The sequence below is a fragment of the Pelodiscus sinensis genome, chromosome 1 (assembly GCF_052426305.1).
Source record: "Pelodiscus sinensis isolate ZL-2025 chromosome 1, ASM5242630v1, whole genome shotgun sequence".
NCBI classification, from domain to species: domain Eukaryota; kingdom Metazoa; phylum Chordata; order Testudines; family Trionychidae; genus Pelodiscus; species Pelodiscus sinensis.
The window spans coordinates 162,979,562-163,004,255 of NC_143052.1; the positions used below are offsets into that span (position 1 = coordinate 162,979,562).

At 39.5% G+C, this 24,694-nt stretch overlaps 1 protein-coding gene across 5 annotated transcripts in view; it reads left to right on the forward strand.

The window, feature by feature from the left end:
* The window catches only part of EPHA3 (EPH receptor A3), a 322,951-nt gene that overhangs the window by 288,620 nt on the left and 9,637 nt on the right, over positions 1 to 24,694 (forward strand). For all 5 annotated transcript variants that reach the window (XM_075908777.2, XM_075908769.2, XM_075908799.2 and 2 more), the window contains 2 exons: positions 8,008 to 8,157; positions 10,323 to 10,516. In XM_075908777.2, the coding sequence (XP_075764892.1) occupies positions 8,008 to 8,157; positions 10,323 to 10,516 (344 nt within the window). The remainder of the gene's footprint in view (positions 1 to 8,007; positions 8,158 to 10,322; positions 10,517 to 24,694) is intronic.

Consider the following 24,694-nt stretch of genomic DNA (forward strand, 5'->3'; position numbering starts at 1 on the left):
GAAGCAGCTGCTGTGTGTTGAATAGCAGACATACTCAAAATAAATCGAAGGTTGTGCTTAGATTTGGCAGATTTATGCTTCACGGGTCAGATATTGTAAGAATCATTCATCTCAGTTGACTAAAAACAAAATCTTCGATTACTACAAGCACTTTTGCTCCAGCACACAACAGCAAATATCGGATCTAGATGCCCAAGCTGCAGATTTGCTAAAACACAGTTCTGCGGCATTTGCAACTATTGCTGGCTTCTTTCTTGAATTGAAGTGGAAGTTCTTTTTTCACTTTGAAAGTATACCACATTTTTACTTTTTTGTGATGCTCTTAAGCATGTAACTGATTTTCCTTTGTAAATATCTATTGTACTTAGCATAGACTTACTCAGGAGTTGTTTTTGGGGGGAGAAAGTGGACCAAGTGGATTATATTAGCATGTGGAAGAGTTATCGTTTGCGACATTTTTGGAGGATGTTATATTTAGGACATTGATCTTAATCTGTATGTCTTGTGAATTAATGAATATTTGCACAGGTTCCTTGAACTTCAAGTTTGTGTATTTTTCAAAACATCTAAGAAATAAATGTAAAGTGTAGTTGAAAGTGTGCTGGGCTAAGCAGAGAGTAAAAATAGAATAAATAGCATCAAATAATACACGTTTTAGGCAATCAGATTTAGGTGAATTGCAAAGACAGTGTGCTATGGTGTTGTAATATTATATATTCAATTCACTGGTTATAGTAGCACATAGCCATTTGAATTAGCTGAACTAGTGCTTTTCATTTTTGCTTCATATGATCATATAGAGCGTATTAATAAGCCTGTGGCTTTGTTTGAGGCTAGGCCCATGATTAGGAACGGGTGGAGAGCTTCTGCATTATGTTACTAGCAGGAGATCCGGTGGGTTACCCTCAGAATTTTTTTAAATTTCCATCAGCATGGCAATGTCAAACTCACATTGACATAGCTGGAAACTAAGCACCTCTGGTCTTAAAATGTTGCCAGATACGAAAATGATGACATACTCCCACACACGTGTGACTGCTCATGTGATTCTCACACTGCCTGTAATGGCACTATGCTACGTCCCTTCATAAGTCCCCACAATAGCACTTTTTTTTTCTTGATTACTTTGTTTTATGCACTGCTGTCAGTGTTTTAAGGTGTGGTGCACCCATTTTCCAATCCCGGGGTTCAACTTTACATTTTTACTTAAAAATCAAAGAAAGAGGAGGATGCCACGGCAGAGAGAGAGAGAGTCTAGCTTGTTGTTTATTCCTGGTTACATTTAAAAAGAGACTGTGCTAGAAGTGTACATAATGGTACTTTGTCTTCAGAAAAATAAATGACAAAAGAGGGCACCAATAGGTAAGAATACACAGACATGTAACTACTTATTCACTTGATTACAACTTTTTTTCCTTTTCCTTTTCCTTTTCCTTTTGAATCCATTGGTTGGTGTCTGTGGACATGATATTACAGTGCACATTTCTGTAGGCATCATTAGTATCTTCATTCATAAATTTGGTTTTACATGTTTCAATTTGCCCAGTTGCCTTTAATTAAAAAAACAAACAAACAATCACACAAACAATAGCCCAACAGTATTAGCTAGGATTTTGCCTGTGTTCATGGAAGGGAATGTAAGAAGCCCCAACTTTATGTTACATAAGGTGCTCCGTAAGGTACACATCTGCATGTTATCAGGGCTCTACTCATATCTGTTTTATATTCAACAGGTATCCGCATGCACGGATGCAGATGTGAATGCAGATATCCCTACCTCATTTTTGCAAATACAGATGTATATGCAGATACAAAGTTTTGTATCTCTGCAGAGCTCTATTCATGAGCATGTAGTATATGTGGTGTTCCATCATGAGTCTGTGCAGTGTGCCAATGCAGCACAAGACTATGAAGGGACCTGAGCAGACCACAGGGAATCAATCTGTGTCCTTCCTACATTTGTCACTTTTATAACCACATTAATTGTAATCCTAAAAAATTAAATGGTGATAAGGGCTCTCAGAATAATTGTGTGTGTTGGCAAATGCTCTTTTATATTTCATAGCCTAATAGAAAATGTGTGGTTATCCATGAGTTATATGACATCTTTGCTGTGGGTAGATCATAAAAATTAACCTGTTGTGTTCTGTGGGTGTTCAAGTAATCTTCAACTCTGATAAATATTTCTTTAAAAGAGAGAGAGAGAGAGAGAGAGCGAGAAATGTATTCTTTCTACCTGAGTGATTACTAAGTGCTCTCTTTCAGTTTACTGACTTTTAGAGTAGTTTGTATATTTTGTCAAAAAATGGATGAGTGCATAAATATTCAAAATTCAGTTTACTATAATGAATGGTACTGTTTTATTTGTTGTTTAAAATATATAGAAATATGTGAAAATGTTGCATCAATTTTAAGAAAAAAATCTTTAGCTTTTGGTGCTGAAATGTTAACATGTTTAAAATTTCTTTGCTTTTCATTGTTGTTACAGCTAAATTATTCATAATGAGCTATTTTTATAATTTCAGAAAGGACAGTGTTGCTGGATTTTGTATGGCTGGATATAGGACAAAATGTCAAAATTATAGTCCTATAAGCAGAACCCATTCAATGTCAGTGGATGCTTTTAGCTAAAATAGCTAAAGTGCCTTGTTAAAAGTTTTGGATTCACTTTTATTTAAGAAAGCCTCATTCCTTCTCTTAGCAGAAGTATTTTCCAGGACCACTGCATAAACTCAATTTCAATTCTGAATGCTTGGGTTCTGTAATTTAATTTTCTGACGATTTTAAAGTTGCATATGAGAGATCCAGTTTAATTTTAAAATATTCCTCTTGAAAAAAAAATTCAATATTTTCTGTGGAATTTAGATATAAAAGGTGGCTCAGTTGCCACAAAATATTTAATTTTAAGTGTTTTATCCTAGCTTCCCAATTTTATTTTCTATTGTTTCCCATTTTAAATACATTTGTTAAATTTTAGACTTCCTCTTTTGCATGAATTTGTAGTTCTGCATTGAAAGGTAACAAATGTGATGTTGCTTTTGATATGAAATTAATGCCAGAACTCTCTGACGTATACTGTGCTGAGTGAGTAATAGCTTCCATACAACATGCAGTTGAAATATCCCACATGGCAGTCCTACTCTGATATGGTTATGACCTGGCTTATCATGAACATTTATGTTAGAGAAATGAAAAATGGTATACTGTATACCTTGCTTTTAAGTTATGTAGATTTATTATGTTCCTTATATGCTTGGACCTCTATTAACCTATTGAGTATTTCAGAAGGGGAGCAGAAGAGTTGTATATTTCTCCGAGTTAACTCTATATCCTAAGATCTAAGAATGAAGGGGTGGGGCGAGGCAGGGCTCAGCCTAGCTCCCCCAGGCAGCCCTTCATCACTACCAAGTGTACCGCATGAGGCTCCAGCAATGATTTAAAGGACCCAGGGGTCTGGCCACTGCCATGGCAAGAGTGGCTGGGAGCCCTGGCACTTTTGAATCATTAGGCCCCAGGGCAGTTTCCCTCTTCACCCCCCGCCTCCCATCGGTCAGCATGTCCTTCCCCTTCATGACGTTCTTAGCTTCTAATCACAGACTAATTTTAGTTTTTACCTCTTTAACATCTGGTGATTTCTGCCAGACCCAATCAGAATTATCTTGATTCTGTACTTGCACTAAAGGTAGTATATGTTATACCTTGCTATTGTTTCCATGCTATTTGAATGCCCACTTTTTTATCTCCATTTTAACATAACCAAGTCTTTTCTTTTTCTAAACTTTTTCAGAAGTTGAAACCATTTGGGCTGGAAAGCGTTTAGGGCTGTATAGGAGTCAGATCCAAATTTGCATTTATTCCCATACACTGTAGCATTAGAAAATGGCACAAAATTGGTATTTTGCAACCATTTTAATTTCATTTTGTACTTTTCTCTTAATTAAAAATGGCCATGCCCAGAAGGTAAGCTCCTAAATTAGGTCTGGGAATTCAGACTTCTGGTGAATGAGATCCTGAAGGCTCTCCACTGACATTATCTTATGAGGAAGAAATAAGTCCCAACCTGACTATAAGAAAAATAACATGCTTATTTTCCACACACAAACAGCAGGTGTGAACCAGGCATACTCAGTATTTGAAGGCAATTGATGTTTGAGCTGTGTTCAAAGGTGAAAGTAAACCAGTGCACTCTAGTGCAGTGTCCCAATAAGAAAGTAGGGGTGGGCTCTGAGCCAGATGCCTTAACCCTTCTCTTCCCTTCCTACTCCCTGCCAAAAGTTGAGGCCAGGAGCAAAGTCCCAACATGGAGCTGGCAGCTGGAAATGCAGTCACTGGGCCAGGATCTCTGCACCCTGACCACCCAAAGCTTCCTTTCCATGCCTATGAGTGCTCCCCCATAGTTCCCATTTTGACAGGGGCAGTGCAGGGTGAGATCACTAACCAGTACCTCCCCAGCCCTGAGCATTCCACCCTACATACACCCACTCAAGCCCCTGCTCTGACTCCTCCACACCAACCCCCTGCCTTGAGCCCTCTGCACCCATACCCCCTCTAACCCCCTGCCCTGTGAGTCCTCTGGATTCCACCCTACACTGAGGGTCAGGGGTGATGATATGTCAGTATCTGTAAGACATGTAAGTTACTTTCATCCCTGGCTGCACTGCTTATTTGTGTTGATGGGCAAAAAGCAGAGCGGGCTATACTGATTTCTTTTGGATCCGGCAGCAGTGTTTAGTACAACAAGATGGTATATACATGTCTGTAAACCTGGTGAGTTAGCTGGAATCACACTTTAGTATTCAAGTCATTTTTTTCTTGGAGAAGACGCGGAGGGTAGTAATGGGTAGTTGCTCATCTGCTGAAGAGCTTTGTCACATAATGTACTGCAAGTTTATGTTCTGCCTTCCCTCTATTCACTGCGCAGACTAAACCAGTAGGGACAGTGCGAGCTAATGTGAGTTAATCTGGGCTGCAGAGCTATTAATGTACTGGCGATTCTTACCTCCGTGTCTGAATTTCTCTCAGATCGGATGGTGCAGTCACTTGGGTTTTGTGGTGATAAAGGTAGGTCGGGAAACACCAGAAGTGATATTTGACTCCTCGATTGAGGGAGTTTGCTCACTGGTTTTTTTAGACAGATTCACAGTGTAGGATAAGGTGCTGTTTTAGAAAGCAGGATAGTGTTTTCTTTTCCATCTTGGTTTGGCTAGGAAGTTGCAACCTTCCCTATCAAATCAAACCTCAACCTATGTCGGCTCCTGTCTAGAATACTGCAATGTGGCCTACCTTTCAGGTTCTCTTAGAAAATTCACTTAGAGCAGAATTCTGCTGTTGACATACGCATCTGTGCTTCACACTGACAGCACATTACATCTGTGTTCCAGAGACTGCAATCGGTACGCATTCATTTCCAGATGTAGTTCAAAGGTTGGGTTTGATCTATAAAAGTCCTTTGTAGTTTAGGTCCCAGGTAGCATAAAGGTAATTTTACCCTGACAGTTGAGAGCAGCTGGGACATGTAAGAAGATAGCCCCTAGCAATGAGCTTCTGAGGACTGGGCTGTCTCAGTGTAAGGCCCTTGCTTCTCAGATCACTTTCCCCTCTACTGCCAGAGCCAAGTGTCATGTTGCAAGGATTATTGTTTACTCAGGCTGTCTGGTTGCAAATTAGATGAGCAGGAGAGTTTCAAGAAGGAGACTTTTCGGATGTATGTGTGTGTATTTTGTACCTTTAGATTACATGCAGCAGTTCTCAAACTGTGGGTCTGGACTCCAGTCCAAAGTGAGTTGCTATCTCATTTTAATGGGGTTGCCAGGGTGTCAGAGGTGCCCAGGGCTGAAGCTGAAGCCTAAAGGCTTCAGATCTGGGTAGCAGAGCTTAGATTATAGGCTTCTTCTCTCCCCCCTTCTGCTTCGGGCTGAAGGCTTTGGGCTTTGGCTTTGCCTTGCCCTGCCCTGGGTGGTAGGGCTCAGGCATGGAGGCTCAGGCTTTGGTCCTCCTTTCTGGTGCCATTTAGTAATTTTTATTGTCAGAAAGGCATCACTATGCAATAAAGTTTGAGGACCCCTGGATTACAGCTCTTCTGTTCGGATTTAATTTTTATTGGGTGACCCAAGAGAGACTGTCATAGACAAACTGGATACTTAGAAAAAATAAATACTAAGAAATCCAAGAAACAGCAGGTTGAAGCAGTAGTTTTGACAGTTAAGGCCCTGAGATTCAAGGAGAGCTGGTTTTAATCCTCAGGTCTGCCCCAGGCTTGCTGGTCTTGAGCATCTGTGAAAAGAGGACAGAATTATTTCTCTTCCTCAGAAACTTATGAAGGTTTGTGTGACTCTCTAATGCCACAGCAACGAGGACTGTAATACAAACACACAACATTTTACTCAGTGTGCGTAGGGGTTGTTACATTTTGGGTATTGAGTCTGAAAGAGGAAGACTGTCATTCTGGCTTTGGAACATAAGATTAAATCTGTGTTCTGGGAAGGAGTGGTTTCAAACACTGCTCTCTACTTTTTTTTTTTTTTTTTTAAGGTGAGGAAATTACAGCAAACCCACACAATTTTGAAGGATTCATGTGATGTGAAGGTTGGTCTAATGGTTAGGGCACAAGCATAGGATTCAGAAGAGCCATGTCCACCACAGACTTCCTGCATGTCCTTGGGGAGATCACGTGGTCTCTCTGTACCTCAGTTCCTCACTGTGAAATGGTGATAATAGCACTTCACTACCTCATAGGGCATTGGGAGATGAATGTATAACAAATTGCGAGGTGCTCGTGTTATACAGTAATGGAAGTTCCTAAATAGACACCATTTGCTGGACCATTCACCAGAGCTACATGTACTGTATATTCCTGGTGTTGGAAGCTGCTTGAACCTGTCATTGCATTCTGCATTCAATTATATTCATTTCTGAATTATTTGATGCCAAAGTTTTGTTTTACTGTGTAATATGGGCTTGTTTTCTCATGCGTGACCCCAAATCATAGACTTACAGATTTCTGCAAAAGCTGGCGCCTTTGGAAAGTGACTCAGTCTCTTCTGACTAGTTCTCGTGTTGCAGAAACGCAGCCTGAGGCTCCTTGCATGCATTTTGTTAATTTGGTTTATGGCACGAAACAGTGGGCTCAATCAGGGAGAGATGTTCCTCTTAACAGCAGGTCTGATTTTAACAGTAGCATTTCTTCTCTTCCAAGTTTAAATCATTTAATGATGGCTCTACTCATGACAGTAAAAATGTCTCAGGACAGATTCTTACCAGTACAAATGGGCGAAACAGAGTAGCTGTCTCCTGACTCTGAGAGTGGTTGTATGTTAGCCCGAACCCCAGCATTAGTTATGCCCATGATGGGAATGAGGGGGGAGGGGATCGGAGGCAGTTGCCTTGGGGCCCAGAGCGCCAGGCCTTTTAAATCGCTGCCAGTGTACCACACAGCATGCTCTGAGCTGCAATGAGGACTGTTGCAGTGGGGTAGAGGAGCAGCACAACACAGTCTTGGCAGCACAGAGGACTGGCTGCCTTCAGCCCTTCCACCCAGTGCCCCAATCCCTACTTTACCCAGTGGCCAGCAAATCTGTTGGCCTCCCTAAGTTAGTCTAATTATGTCCCTTCATGTGATCCACAAGATTTTACCCCACCAGAAGATTGTCATTAGTGAAGGAGACCTGCCCCCTGCTCCCCAAAACATGAGAGTGCAACAGGGAATTTAGGAGTCAGTTTTACACCCACAGGGTGTACACTGACTGATCGCTTCTCCACTTGAATTCTGAGAGACTGGCTTATCAATTTTTTTACGTGTAAATAAATAAATTGATGATTTGATTTATATAAAAAACATACACACATGAAGCTCAGAAGAGTTTAGAGATACCATATAATGCATTGTGTGTTACGTAATCCAATGTGTATAATAAATGTCCTGTTTCCATAAGATTAATATGGCTAGGTAACAAAGCCTATGCAAGATGCACATGTGTTACAATAATTAAAGGACTGTTCTGCATTCAGGGGGGGAAGATTCCAATCCGATGGACATCGCCAGAAGCCATTGCATATCGCAAGTTCACCTCAGCCAGTGATGCGTGGAGCTATGGGATTGTCCTCTGGGAGGTGATGTCCTATGGAGAGAGACCCTACTGGGAGATGTCCAATCAGGACGTGAGTATATTGTAGTCTTGAGTTATGTTTTCAAATAAAGAATCAAGCTGTGAGAGGAAGTGAAGCATAGTGAAGCCAGGTGGCCCCTAGTTTTTGCCAGTGACATTGAGTAAGATGTAAAAAGGAAAGCTTCCAAGTCTCTATGTTTGTAGAAAAGACCTGTAGAATTTAAATGAAAATGATAAGCTCTTTAAAAGGTTTTTGGACCACTGTGTACATGGTAACAGAGAATTATGTTCATGCTATAATATTCTAAAAGATGATGCTCAACACTTAAATAAGAAGATATTCTCTTCTACACTCCTAGGCTTTTTAGAGCCACTTTAATTTTAGAACCATGCTAAATTTCTGCAGATCACTTTTTTCCCATCTTTGCAACAGTCTATATATTTTTTCAATAAAACTTGAATGCATGAAGTAAGTTATTAGATCCTATGAAGAGGAGAATGGAAACGTGTACTAAGACATTCATGAAACAAAAATTCTTCTAAAATCAGTCAAATGGTAACATGGGCAGATAACGTTGTTTCTAGAAGACCTTTAATGTTGAGTTTTGTCTATGTAGCATCAATAACTAAACACACCTGCCATTCTTTGTGGGCTTAAATAATGCATCTCTGCTAACGTTTTTGGTATTGTAATAGGAATGGCATTTTCCAAAGTAAGATTGATTTTAAACACCCAAAATCAATTGTGTTGTTTCTCTTGTCTTATGGCTGGATTTATTCCACATCAGTCAATTATAAAGTTTTTGGATAGAAGTAAAACTGTAACATTCTGTCACAAATGGGCTGGGTATAGATTTCAGAAGATTTTCTAAGTCAAATGTTTAACACTTAAATAAAGGAGCAGAAATGGTAACTAGAATCAGGCAGGCAGATAATTTTCTTTCCTACTTTGTCTACAGTTGTGACTATAAATACAAAAATAATGACAAAACAAAACAAAACTGTTTCTTTCAACTAATGACTCTTGGCTATATCTCAAACTTGAGCAGAAAGCTGTATTCTTCCTAACTTGATGTAATAATGTTCCTACTATTGGTCATGGTTAACTAATAGTGTTCTTTAGGTTTATTTTGTAGTGGAATGCTTTCCACAATAACTGTTCATATTAAATTTAAATTCAGGGCATGTGTTTTCACTGTAGGGATACTTAAACCCCTGAATACATTTCTATCAGATTCCTGTCTCAAATCAATTTTCACAACTTTGGAATCTAGCAATCCTGGGAACACACAGTATAATATTCCCCATATTGTGATCTAGTTTGATACATAACTTTGTAACTTGTTATACAATATCTTTAATATGGAGTGGTAAGGATTGTAATACCAGGAAAGAAAGGAAATTGTCGCATAGACACAAATCTCATAAAATTATAGATGCAGGGTTAGATTTTAAATGAAGGTGCTGGTTTCAGTGATGTTACATCCAGGAAAATGAGAAGATAATTTGACCTGCACTGTATTTAGACAATAAGCCATTGTCACATTAGGTGATTTTGAGTGACCAGCTCCCAAACCAGGATTTGTTGTGATCTAAGGGCTATGTGCTCTTTAAGGCTCCCCATATTTGGAATTTCCATTGGGGTGTAGGTGGGGTATCCTGTTGATGGAGATGGAAGTTCAGCTGTGTATAGAGAAAACTATGAGACACTAACGATACCTAAATGGTAGCATCTACAGTATAAGTATTAATATTTACAAATAATAAGTATTAATAATTACTAATGATAATACTGGAATCAAATAAGCAATAATCAGAACTGGAGAGACAACTGTTATAACCCTAAATGGTGGACAGATTATATGGTTTTATTCTCTTTGACATCTTATGAAACTCAGCATTTTCATGGCTTTGGTTAATCATTTTGAGGTTTGGGGGAAGCTTTTTGTTTGGTTGCTTTGTTTTGTTTTTTTAAGAGTTTCACCTTCCTGAAAGTCACATACTGTATCTTCACCTTCCAGTAGCACATTCTGTAGATCTAATTTGTGGTCGGCATGGTTTACTTTGCAGATAAACCAGAAGCATTACACTGCAAGACAAATGGTGAATAAACATATTTGCTTAAACGTAAAATGTCTGTGCTAGTGTGTTTCACAGGAGCAATAAAATAAGTTAATTTAATTGCCTCATCTTTCCAAAAACTTGTATCCTTGTTAGGTAATCAAGGCTGTGGATGAAGGGTACCGCTTGCCACCTCCTATGGACTGCCCAGCTGCCTTGTATCAATTGATGCTGGACTGCTGGCAGAAAGACAGAAATAACAGACCCAAGTTTGAGCAGATTGTCAGCATCCTGGACAAACTGATCCGTAATCCCAGCAGTCTGAAAATAATCACTAATGCGGCTGCAAGGTGACATGTTAAATTCTGCATCACACTTACTGAATATCAGTGTTTGCTTTCTCCATCTACAGCAATTAAAATATGTTTGCTTTGTCCATCCATTTTCTCGGTTTTATCCATTGCTTATTTGCATGCTTGAACACTAGAGACAGCTTTCCACTCTCTGGTTGGAAGAGATTATTTTAAATAAAATTTTTGTTTGCGCTGGTGAAACCCAGCTAATTTTAAGGAAAGCTGTTAAATGTGGGTGAATGAATATCTGGATTGCAGGTCACGTTGTTTTGGATCCTGCAGTGTGTTGAGTTCCCTTATCTCCCACTGACTTCAGTTGATGTTGAGAGTGGTCGGTATCTCCCAGCAGCTGTGATTCAGCAAGCTACATAAGCATTTAAATAGCCACATTCACTAAAATGGAGAGATTCCGGGGCTTGTAACTAAGCATGTGCTAAAGTATCTTGCGGAATGGTGTCCATGTATGTATTGCCCCCACTTTTTTCTGGCCTCATCCAGCAAATTGCCTAAACACAGGAGTATTCCCATGACCTAGCATGCACTTCAGTGTTTTGCTGAGTCAGGGCCTTCATGGAGATCTCAGGTCTCATATGAATGCTGACATAGTACTTCTAATTGCACTAGAAAGACTCATTCATAGCCCTGCTCATCCAGGGGGTGCTGGGGCATAAGCAATGTCCTGTTAGAGAAGGGAATATTTACCCTGATAGTGTCTTCTAAAAAATACTGTAGATATAAAATCCTCTTCTCTGTGGCTTTTAATCGTATATGTTTAAATGTGTTTGGTAATACACTGGTGTTTTTTACAACAGTCACTACCCTCTTATGTCCAAATGAAATGCATATTACTATAGGTGCAATATAGTTTATCACCATCCTCTGCTGCATTACTTTCTCACTTACGTTAAGCCCCAGTTGAGGAAAGCACTTAAGCATGTTCTTCGCTTCGTCCCAATTGAATCAGTTAACTATGTGCTTAAGTGCTTTGCTGAATTCAGAACTTTAGTCTGTACAAATTTCATGGTGTCCCAATCTGCTTAAGCAGGAGCAGGCCTGCCAATGGAAGGGGGCAAAAGAGGCAGTTATCCCAGGGCCTGGCAATTCAAAGGGGCTGAGGTGCCTGGCCCTGCTGCTACTACTATAGGGACAACCAGAGCTCTGGCCCTTTAAATTGCCACCAGAGCACCACTTCATATGTGCCACGCAGCTCTGAGGGTCATGGTCCAGGAAGAACTGCGGGCTGGCTGCCCTCTGACCCCACCCCTTTCACTAGAGGCTCCTCCTCTTCTTGGGCCACAGCTCTGGGCCTTCCCCACACCTTAACCAGGGGCCTCTGGAAGCTGTCAGCCTCCCTGAGCAGGAGTCTCTGTGATACAAAAATTGAGACAGATAGTGTGATGGTGTTTAAAGGGGTTGAATTTTCTGGGTTCCACTCCCTTAGTCCTTGTAGTATAGTCCCTGATTCCCTCATTTTGAAAGGGGTCATGGGTAGTGGTTCCAATTACCTAAATGCTCATCTTTCAGCTTGCTGAACCTAATCTGCCCAGATGGTACAGTGAAAACTGTTGTCTCCTTGTAGGCACAGTGAATGGCCTGAGAACAACCCCCCTTCCCCTGATGGTTTACAAGAGTCTCTCTTGGAAGCTGTAGAGCCACAGTCTGCTCTCTCAGCAACTGGCTAGAAATTCCTGCTTTTTAGACCTCAGATATTCACACTTAACAGGATTGACAGGAACAGAGGTGCAGGGCCTGCACACAGGAGCTTTTTAATTCCTTAAACCGATAGTGCAGGGCTTTTAACTCCATCAAAGTTTATTTCTCATTTACAATGTATGTTCTGCAGTTACGTATTCTTTGTGAAGTCTGTCTTTACTTGGCTGTGTATATACTTGGTGCACTCATATCCCTATGGCTTCTCCTGTAGAAGTAAGTGTCTAGTTATGTGATGTAGAAACAGAATACGGCTACAAGTGAAGTTGTGCAAGTCATATAATTTTGCCAAAGCATTGCATAACCTAATAATAATTTCCTTTCGTTCACGCCTTGCTATTTTTTCTTGGTATCTGAGCATTATGTTTGCTTTTATAATTGAATCTCTAGGTTGTTTGGATATTTGTAGTGGAAATGTACTGGAAATGAGTTCATAGTTCTTCCAGTTTTCATCAATTCCATTACTTTTGTACTTGCATTTATTATTTTTGAATCTAGTGTGTATTCAATGACACTCAATTACAAAGAGATGAAAAACTTTCCAAATTACAATGGGGTGAGTCAGAAATATTTCAACCACCCCATAACGAGTTGGTGACGCTGGGGTCCAATTCAGTTTGTTGATTCTTTTTTCATTTGTGAGACACAATGGAAACCATAAGTTGCATAATTGAAAATATTTCCAAAACAACAATAATCTGAAATGGGCTTCTGACACTTCATTTTTTGTCTGCTATAGAGGCTGTTTTGAGATTTCTATGATTCTTCAAACTCTAATGAGCAAACTTTTTTTTGGCTAGATTTCAAGGAAAATTTTTTATCTCAGGTACTTCTACACTGCAGCACTATTTCAGGATACTTCCGGTGTCCCAAAATAGCTATTCGGCATCTTGATAGCATGCCTAATATTTCAAAATATTTTTCAAAATAACGGGTGCGCTATTCCGACGTCCCTGTAAACCTCATTCCACAAGGATTAAAGGACATTTCAGAATAGCAGTTTATTTAGAAATTTGGCATTGTATAGACAGCACGAAATTACAAAATAAGCTATTTCAAAATACACTCAAAATAAGCTATGCAATTTGCGTGGCTCAAATTGCATAGCTTATTTCAAGCTAAAAGTACAAGGTAGATGTACTCTTATAGGTGTGATGGATGAAAATTTATATCATCATGGGCATAAGCAGTCAGAACACTGAACTAAATAAATATATATATAATTAAAATGTAATAAAACTTCATTAGAAGTACTGCAGTGACCCCAAATGTGTTGTGTTAATGGGCAAAGCATGGTTTCCAGGCAACTTTACACTGAACTAAGAGTGAGGTGCAGGGTTAAATTAAAGAATTTAGGGGCCCTGTTCACTATGAAAATTGTGTGCGCACTGGGGGGTGAACTGCTCCCAAAGAATGTGATGGAGGAGCTCAGGTCCTACCCCTACCAGCTTACCTAAGGCTGGTGAGCAATCTGGTTGATGATGAACCCCTACCAGTTCCTGTCCCACAGGGCTGGGTCCTGTCCATAGTCCAGCCCATTGGTTCTCAGCACAGCATTCATAGAGGACAAAACTTGAGTGTGCGACCCAGTCCATTCAAATTTAGCTAAGCCACTCCTCATAGTTTTGGGGCAACAAAGTCAAATCTAGTTGAATGGAGGTCTCCCTCAGTTTGGGGTCTCAGTGCAAGTCAACATTGGTTTGTCCAGGCCTGGTTTGAAGACCAGCATATTATTTGTCATGAGCAAAATCTCTTGATCTCTTTGTGTCTCATTGACCCTATTTCTAAAATGGAGCTAGGTTAATCCATAGAACTCGTTAAACAAATCTGGGGGAGGGGGAATTAGTGGGAAAAGAAAATAGTTTCCCCCATTTTTCTAATTCCAGAAATTAAAACATTGAAACTCTACATTCTGTTACATTTTAACATTTGCAAAATTTCCTTCAGCTACATGGTTGATCACAAAATTTCAGAAGGGCTGTTCTTCTCTTTTCAATTTTGAGATTAGAAATAATTCTATCATTCTTACCTTCCTCTTTGAGACTGACAAGTGAAATGGTAGTGATTACTAGGAAGTGGACTGAAACCATTAGTTCATGTCTCTTTCATAAAATTACCCTTCTTTCCATTTCCTCTACACAATTTGCAAATCAGAAACTATTTAGCAATTTTTAACGAAGGACAAATATAACAAAACTGGTAGTTGTTATCATTAATCAGCTCATTTAGTTTTTTACACGAGAGGCTACCAATTTTTTCTGCAGTCTGGCTTTAGCATACTCCTGCCTGCAAGAAATAGTGTGTTTTTAAACAAGGACTAGTAGATTCTGAAGAATGACTGATTCTGATCACAGATAGTTCACTTAGGGTTTGTCTACACAAATGTTTAGTTTGGTGCATGCTGATATGTGACCCTATGCCATGCTAGCCTGCAGTAAACTAAATGTCAGCATGGATTCCACTGATATGGACTATAGACTTTGGTCTACTGCACTTCAAACCATTAGTAGATATAAGTGTACTAAGTAGATGATAGTGTATCTCAGCAGGGTCCTCACAGACATTTACTGCATAGTAGCCTATTGTGGGGTAGATTTACATAGCAGCTTGCTACAAATTAAATGTTTGTGTAGGCAAGTTCTAAATTAACCTCTCTGCCAATCTGTAAAATATGGATAACACATGCCTTTTTCACAGGAAGATTAATTAGTTAATATTTGCTAAGTCTGTGGAACATGAAAAGTGTGACAAGTTGGCTAAATACCAATAGTTAGTAGCATACAGCTTCTAGATCTGCAGACATAGCTCTTTGTTGTAGCAGTAAATCACTACAAAATATTTTAAAGGGCTAGTAATTCATGCAAACTTGATCTAATTTGGAAAAATCAAAAGGCTTCAGCAAAAGCATTTGATTGAAAACCAAACTGAGGATGACTCTTGCTACAGAAATAGTAATAGAAATGTAGCCGTGTTAGTCTGGTGTAGCTGAAACAATATACAGGATTATGTAGCACTTTAAAGACTAACAAGATGGTTTATTAGATGATGAGTTTTCATGGGCCAGACCCATTTCCTCAGAAATGGGGAACTTCCCAACTTACTTTCTTGCTACAGAAATAGTTACCTTTATGGAGGCCAAAAGCTGGAGTGGAAATATAACAAACTCAGTCCTCAATTTAAGGTATTTTTTTCAGAAATAAAGCACAGGCGCCTGTGAAATGATATTTTATTTTTGTTTTTATAAGCTCTCTTTGAATCTCCTCAGACTGTCTGTGTTGGGTATAGTTATCAACCTGTCCGATTTTAAAGAGCACTAACATGTCCAGTCAGAGGCTTTCGGAAAAGTCATGTCATTTTAAAAGGAGATACTAAACTGACAACTACAAAACCCCACAAAATGTGAAGCAGTATATCCTGTCTTTTATTCGATGACAACAGTTAACAGGTTTAAAATTGTAGTTTGTACTAAAATATCTAACATAAATCATTTTTCCTGATTAACTAATCCTTTTTATATGGTTAAATCATAAATAAAATGTAGGACCAAGTTCTGCTTTCAAAAACACAGGTGTAAATTCAGAGAAATTCATCAGGACTCTGTGAATTTGTTCTTCATTTGCACTGATGTATCTGAGAGCAGAAATTGGTCCTTAATATTTCAGGTAAGCTGTTAAAGTAAATGTGCAGAACAAGTCTTCAATAATCTTTTGACTCTGGTCTTGCAGATTGCAATGTGGGGATTGATCCCTGTGCTATGTGCACAGAACCCCATTATTTTTCACTGAGACTCTGTACAGGGAAGGAGTTGTCCCCATGAATTGTAATTTGTAGGCATTGCTCTGAAGGTGCATATTTCCGTTAATTTTCTGGATTCAGTAATAAAAAATAACTAATCTTGTATAAAACAAAACAGTCTTTTCTGAACAGAGTTACATAACTGTAAGCCCTAAAACTTTTGTTATTTTAATATCTAATCATAGCCCTAATTAACCTTTTTGAAAAAGCCTCAAAATGACATTCTCTCCAGAATATGCTGCAGTGTATCAAATAGAGAACCTCAGGAATGTAAGATGTCTGTTTTAAATATTATCTAAAAAGGCAACCCATTTAATTCTGCAAACATTACTATATTTCCAAAACAATCAACTTTTCTTAAAAAGCAAGTTTGAATCCCTTTACCATTGTCAACCAGCTTGCAAATTCAAAAGATCAAAAGAAATTCACTCCATGATACAACTGAGAATGTGTATGAAAAGTTGCGTGGATAATTTATCATGCAAGCTTTTCTGTTAATGGTCTGCAAACGCCATGCCACTTTATTGAATGTGTTATTAATTATTTGAAATTATTTATGTGAATAATTTCTGTCAGTAGTAGGATGCTTTAGGAAGTTTTAAATCCATTTCTGACCTACTTTCATTTTGGTCATTTGCTTCTCACCATAAGTATTTTAAGACTAATAAGTTGAGCAAAAGAACTCCAATTTTACTTGAAGCATTCCAACCAATGCCAAATATGCCATTGTATTCATCAGGAAATTATACTGTGCTTGTCCAGGTACCAGTAGACATTCATAATAATTTCAATCTTATTGAGATCAAAGAGATATCTGTCCAATTTTGCTTATTAGCATTAGCTCCCATTGTGCTTAAAGAGAGAAAAGACTCTTTGCTATGACAACTTATTCAACAGCCATGGGTAACAAGCCTGATATAAATAAACTGAAATCACCTCCCCACAAGAATGCAATATAATTAAGACTTACGTTTAGTATATAAGTAAAACATTTGCTTTTCTTTTACTGCTTTCATTTTGACCCTGTTAATAAGATCCAAACAATAAATTGGAGGCTGATTTATACCTTTCAGAATCATCATCATTAGCCACAGGTCAGATTATGACCTTGTTGTTCTTCAAGTAGCGTCCCTCTGCCTACTTCACTTCCAGAGGTTTTGATTGCTGAGCCCATTTTACCCTCTCATGTGCCTGAACATCCTCACAGTCTACACCAAGGCTATAGAGGGCTGTCTGAGTTAAACATCCTCAGTTCCTTTTCATCTGTGTTCCGCCAGACATGGAGTTTAGTCTGTATTTGTTCACTCTTTACTTTAGTGGTTAGATCTTTATTATAGTAGATTTCTGAAGTCTGTGAGAGGGAATAGACTTTTTTGCCATGGCATTTTAGTAGTTTGGCAGAATGCCACCTAACGAGATCATAAGTATGGCAAGAAAAAGGTTTCATTATGACCCCATTCAAATTTTTTACCTATGGTTTCTTCTGAGTTTCCCATTAACCAAACTATTCACCTTCCAGTTTTCTTTAATATTTTTTCCTAAGTCCCATCAGTATACACAGAAATCTGCCTTCTGTAGGCTAGATTCAAAGAGGGCTTGAGTCTTTTACTTGAATATAACTAGGCCATTCAGGAAGACTCAACAAACTATATTTCTATTGCAAATAGACCGAGGAGAACTTCTGTCTCCACTCAGAAACTTTCTAAATGGATTCCTGGATGCTTTATTGCTAATTGCTGAATGAATTACTGCCAATTCTGCTGTGTTTTCCCCTCTCCTTTGAGTGATTTCACTCTCTACTAGATCAAAATCTACCTTATAGCCCTACTCAAGGACATTTTCAGTTGCTAAACTCTTCATGGTTGCATGTCTTTGGTTCATACATTTTCTACCTATTATTCCTTGTTTCATTCTGCAAGCTCAGATGCTGCAGGAGCTAATGTAGTTCTTCTTTTGTGATGCACTCTGTTCAAAACTCCCTTCTCCTTAAAGGGTTACTGCTATGTGGTCACCCAAAGCAGAATTCCCAAAGGGACACTAGTCAAAAAAGGAGGAGAGGTTACTCACCTTGTACACTAACTGGAGTTCTTTGAGATGTTTGTATCCCATATGTGCTCCACTACCTGCCCTTCCGTCCACTATGTTGGAGTTTCTTTGTGGTAGAGAAGAAACTGAGGCCGTGTCCAGACTCAGGGGTTTTTTCGGGAAAAGTAGCCTTTTCCCGAAAAAACTTCCCCTGCGTCCAGACTCAAGCCGCGTTCTTTCGAAATTATTTCGAAAGAACGCGGCTTTTCTTTCAATGGCGGTAAACCTCATTTCACGAGGAAGAACGCCTTCTTTCGAAAGTTCCTCTTTCGAAAGAAGGCGTTCTTCAATGTAAAGAGGCCGTCTTCGAAAGAGAGCATCCAGACTCGCTGGGTGCTCTCTTTCGAAAAAGCGGATTTTTCTTTCAAAAGATCCGCCTGCAGTCTAGACGCGATCTTTCGAAAGAGGCTCTTTCGAAAGATGCTTTCGAAAGAGCCTCTTTCGAAAGAAGCCTGCAGTCTAGACATAGCCTGAGAGCGGTTCACCCATATAGACCTCTGTGACCTCACTATGGGGCACAAGGATATGTAGGGTGTGTTCATGGAATAAACAGGTACTGCTACCTAAAATCTCCAGTTGAAGGCTCAAGGTGCATGTGGACTATCCATGGGAGACCTATTTTGAAAAACTCTAGTTACAGCACAAGGCGAGGAACCCCTCCTCTTTTTTGGCTTGCTGTTTATTGCAATTCAGAAGGGATCTATTCTTTTATTCTCAACTCAGTGTTCAGGGCATGTACTGTGCCACCCTCATTAGCATTAATGGATATTCTAAGCTGGAGGTGCTGGAAAACAAACTGTGCAAAGCTATTACCTGATATATCCTTATACATTAAGTCTGCCTTGAGATTCACAGTTCATCCAAATGTGAGATGTGATGTCCGCATAAGGCAGGTCACACGCGCAAAATGGGACAGACAGGGAGCCAGTACAAGATTTTATAAGCCTTCTAATGGCATTATTTTCACTTTAAAGAGGTTACACGTTGCTTTAGCAATAATGAGTGGATGGTGTTAATGGGCAGCATTCAGCTAGTCATGAATCCCCAAGAAATGAGATCAGTGACTGAATTATATAGCTATCACTGCACTGTGTGTAGTCAGTTGAAAATACATTCCTGTACATAGTAATAATGTTGTCCTAAAACACCCTATCCTGAATATACAGTATTGACCTTGCTTGGAAAGCACAGAGTGAATTATACTTAGTGAGGTGACTTGAGTCATTACTTTATCTGGACACAGTGGATTGAGGATGGCTCTCTGGAGAGAGATGACCTAATGTGTGGTGGAAGCAGCTCCGAGTGAGGGACGTTGGAAGCAGGCAAGGCTGAGAAGAGGCAAGCTAATCATACAGAGGATTCCTTTTAGCAAGCTTTGTATCAGACCCTGAGTAAGATGCTTCCATCCTGGACCTCCTGGGGATGCTGGAAGAAAAGTGCCAGCAGGTTGCTTTCTTTGTAATTGCCTTGAGAATGGATAAATAAGGACTAATTGGGAAGGGAGGAACCTCTCTTAACTCAAATGTAGCTCTGGTGAATTGCAGAGTAAGATTGAGATGATATTTTTAGTCCCACCTATGTCCTGGGTGTGGCTGGGTGGAGGTGTATGTGAAAGAATCAACTGAAGCAAGTCGCTCCTTTCTCCCACCTGAATATAAAGCAGGTTTGATGGCTGAATGGAGGGAAATAGTTTAGGGTGTAGCTGAGCAGTCCTGGAAGAGGACCCTTAGGAATAGCCAAGCCTGAGGAAAAGACATGGGCTCATCTTTAATGTCTTACATTTTTTTCTTGATTAATAATGCCAAAACTCAGGAAGCAAAGTGAGTGGAAAGAAGCTTATTGATTGTAAAGAATGTGAGTGTATTTCAAAAGGAAGTCGGCAAAGATACCTGCTTGCAGTTCCTAACTGGTGATCCATATAACAACAAAGTGTACCCATTTTTTGCCTAAAAAAGAAAAAGTAGCAACAATACGGTTTACTCTCAAACTAAGCAAACATGATATGAAATCTCAGGGGAAGGGAGGATGGGAAAGAGAAAAAAATATGCCAAACAGCAAGGCAAATTTGATGTTAAGAATAAAGCTACTAATTTTACCAGAGGGACACTTTATACCAGGCATAAATAGCTGTAACTGCAAAGATTCTAGTCCTTAAGGTCCAGGGATAATTAAAGTTAACACAATGAGTCTACTTCTCCTCAGTGTGACATTTATTTACTGGTCTCCTGTTGGGAAGCACATACCCTCATGATTCTATTTGCTATAGAAGATAAAACTAAAAGTGCTTAACATGCACTGTTTTTCTAAGGTCTGCGATAACTATGTTGTCCTTACCGTTAGTCAAGAATTTCAGTGTTTGACGTTACTTACGCCACATAGTCAGTTATTTGCATTCAAAGCAAAGTAGTGAAGGTGTCAGTTTGCTTTTTGTAAGACAAAAAAGAAATTGTAGATGCCTGTTTTTAAAAGTGAATGTCTAAAAGATGCTTTCAAATTTAGAAATACAGAATCAGGTTGCATTGATGAAGAGGGGGGGGGGAGAGAACATGAAATCCAGGAGGTAACATGGGATTTCTCCATCCAGAAGCAATATTCTATCTTTTAACCAGAAATAATGCTTCATTCTGGTGGTCTTGGCATCTGAATATTACAAATTAAGTTGTTTCCCTCTCAGTGGATAGCTGGCATATCTATGATAGAGATTTATATAAGCAGGGACTGAAATTTCCTTGCTATTTATATATTTATTTCTAGACATGATGTGCTGTGACATTGTTCTTTGCACTGTGACAAAATCTGTCTTAGTGACAGCAAACCACGTTCCTCTGTGTTTATGTGCATGACACAAGAGTTAATTCCAGTTGTTAAAACAATGGGCGAGTCCACTGAAATCTGACAGCATCAGGGCATTTTATAGAAAGTGTAGTCTGGCATCTCTAGGTTAAATCTGTTGCTTTATATTTATTTGCGGGGAGGGGGCGGTATATCACATGTTAGCAAATATGGACCTCCAACCCCATACAATACAAGAACAAGTGAAACTGAGAATTTCTCTTTGCCAGTGGAAGGATAACAATTAGAAAATATAGCAGTTGGTGTGGGGGGAGGTGGGGACAAAACAAAAGAGCCCCCCTCCAAAAAGAGACTGGAGAAATCTTCTGTTTCACTTCCCCTGAGCAAACAGGCTATTTCCATAATTTCTTTTTAATGACTCTATTCTGAAGCTGGTAGGTACTGATTTATGAAAAGCTGTAAAAGATCAGGTGGAACCCTGCAGGACGTCGTTTACAGCTGCATGGATTGCAACCCATCTAATTTGTCTCGTTAAGTGTGAGCTCATGGCACACATCACCCAGCCCATAAATTTCGTGTTCAGACCTGCTGTCTAGGGGCTGGGTCAGAGGGAAAAAATGCCGATCTGTGCAGATGCTCTGAAAGCCCAGCGTTCCCTTGGTGCATGGGAGGAGACATCACAGACTCTTCACAGTGAGAGACAAATTCCTGTTCCTTGATAAACTGTCCAGATGTCCTCTCTGAGGAGGAAAGTAACTAATTTTTGTTTGGAATCCTACAAGGAGAAAAATGATACTTTACAGTGCTGGTTAGTCTGAGGTCACTTACATAAAAATTAGGTCATATTTTTTGTCCTGGTGATACTTTGATCCAAGTAATAAACATAAAAGCTCTGTTGGGCCACTCTAATCCCTAATCCCAGTGACCTGTGTTATTTCAACTTGTTGATGTTCATTCTTTCTCTAAGCAGTTGTTGAGTCCAGCCCTGTTTTATTAGAGTTAGGATGAAAAAAAAAAAAAAGGAACACGCTAAGTTAAATAGGGGGAAAAAATCTTTGTACTTTACCACTAAACACATTTCATAAATACCTTTAATAAATGTCTTGGGTTTCCAGATGCTATATCTAGAAAGCATAAATAATAAGTGTGACTGTCCATCAGACAAACAGTAGTTAGCTAGTCTCAGAGGGGTAGCCGTGTTAGACTGTACCTTTAAAAACAGTGAGTAGTCCTGTAGCACCTTAGAGACTAACAAAAATAATAGTTAGCTAGGTTTGACCATATAGCTACTGGGTACACCCAGGGCCTGCTTGCCAAACGTGGACATTTTAGTGTTCGCTGTTCTAAATTTCATCTCTATAGGTGCATAATGGCTACTTTTTGCCTGATAATGAGGGTGCTTAGCTTTAAAGGGGTTTCTTTAACTCCCTTGCCATGTTCCGCTGGTTGCTCTTTTCCCCATCCACCAGGCCTATTATACTGTACCATTTTCAAGTGTCTTCTATCACTTTTATTCTCTTCGTGGAGTGGTGTATGATGGTAGACAGGAAACTTTCCCATCTAAAACTAGTCCTCAGCTGTTGTAAAACATTGAAATCATTGTGCCATTGAAATCAACGGAGCTGCCACGATTGATAGCAAGAAAGGATCAGCCCCAGATGACTCCAAAGCTTCTTACTCCAGACAACAACAAATTGTTTGACTGCTTAGGCTTTCAGGTTTCTTCTCAGCTGAATGACTGCTCTTGAACCTGGTCGAGAATTACTGAAAGACCCTGAGTATCAATACCTTTCCAGTTTCTAAAGCAGCATATTCTGAAGCTTCTTACTGGCTTCACAGTAGTGTCCAGTAATTCAGAAAGGGAGTTTCACGATTTGTACCAAACTTGGGTCTCCTATAGTACATGACTGTGCACCGTCTGAGTAATTTTATGGGTAGTGATATTTGTATTTATCCTACAGCAGTCAAGTAGCCAGCCACAACTTCCAAAGCCTGCATTCTGAAAGCATTTTGTAAGTTATAAGAGGAATCCATTTATCAAACTAATGATAGGCAAAACCTCAAGGATGGAAGGTTGGCTTTGGATATGTAGCCAAAAGTCAAAGTGGCTTATTTGAACTTAGCCAAACTTCTTTAGTTTAAAAATTGAGGTCAGAATCATATGCGTAAGAATTCTGGTATTTCCTACCCCTCAGCAGGGTCAGACATACCACACGAACATGCTCTTTTAGTACTTCTGCTCCTGATGAAACTTAAAAGGGTAAAAGAACATGAAAATGATTCATATTGGGATTTTCAAACCAGCCTACAAGAATTATGTGCCCAGCTCCCATTGAAATTCACTGGAAGTTGAGCATTTAACTCTGTTGGGGGCCGCTTCATAAATTCTACCTTAAAAGTTTTTTCCAAACCCCAGATTCTGTTCAAATTTGGACAGAAAAGTCTTTAGCGGTTGTTCTTTTGAACCCAAATCAGTCCTCCCATTACCAACATTAATGAATCACGTACCCAGCAGTAATACGGCATAATCATTTAACTTCAAATCATAGTAATTGGAGCATGTTCTCCAATCAGTCTCCTTCACTTCTGATTCCTGGTGAAGACTGCCTAAAGCTGGAATAATTAGATTTAGTCCAGCTGAAAAGCCGAGGGATAGGGCCTGAAATGACAGAGAAGTGCCAATAGATCGTTAGCCAACTGGCCTGATGTGGGAGGGCTACCTGTGCACATGCAGACATTGCAGCCTGTCATCTGAGCATTCCTTTCTACTGTCCTTGGTGCTGGTGCAGTAAACTCTCTGCAGTACATGGAGGATGTGGCTCTTCTACCGGCAGGCCCACCATGTAGCCCTCACACAGAGCTTCAGTGCTGAGGTTGGCTGTCTCCTGCCAAACATGAAACCAGCATAATGTCAGGCAGCCTCTCTTTGTTATTAAAGGACCTGTTTCAAGATACTGTCCACAACTCAATGGAGCACAGTACAATGTGTGTGTGAAACCAACACAGACAAGGAGTCCCGGGGCCCTTCCTGTTTTGCTAAGTAGTTCAGTTGCTGTGTAGCAAGAGGCAATTCATTTTCACAGTCTTGCTTTGTGCTGAGTAAGCATTAAATGGTTTAATTTTTTGGTCCTGAGTCTACAACGGTAGCGAAGGTATGGATTGGTAATAAGAGGTGTAGGAAAGGACTCTCACTGACTGGGAGTATTTTGGTGAAGCTCATGGTATACCCATGCCCTTCTCAGGTGGGCAGTACAATTGAGTTCAGGTTACTTGTGAGTTCAGTAAAAAAAATAAGACAATATGATTTACTGTTCACCCATACAGGCTCATAGTAGCTGTAGGGGAGGTCAATACTGAAGAGAATACAGTAGAGACACATTAGTAACAACATAGCAGTGCTGGATTGCTATGTTGCTCCTAAGTGGCTGTTGCTGTTATGAGGAGTGTCAGCAACCCACTGGGTCTCAGGAGAAATGGTCTCAGGGGAAATGTTGTTCATAAACGGTGGTTTCTCTTAAAGGTGTTGCTGCAAAAAAGCATCTACCATAGTGGCTTATAATCTCAAATACTGTCACAGGTGGAGAAACCTGCTATATTGTTAATTAGTGCTACAATTGGGAAATAATTAATATTGGCATTAAAATGTCATGTTCACCAGAAAGATTACTGATCACGTGGCAATTTGGAGGCTTTGCGTGCAGCTTAGAAAAAACATGACAATGCAATGAGAACAAACAACAACTAGTGTCAATAAGGGGACACCAGGCATCTGTGCAGTAAAATAAGACATTA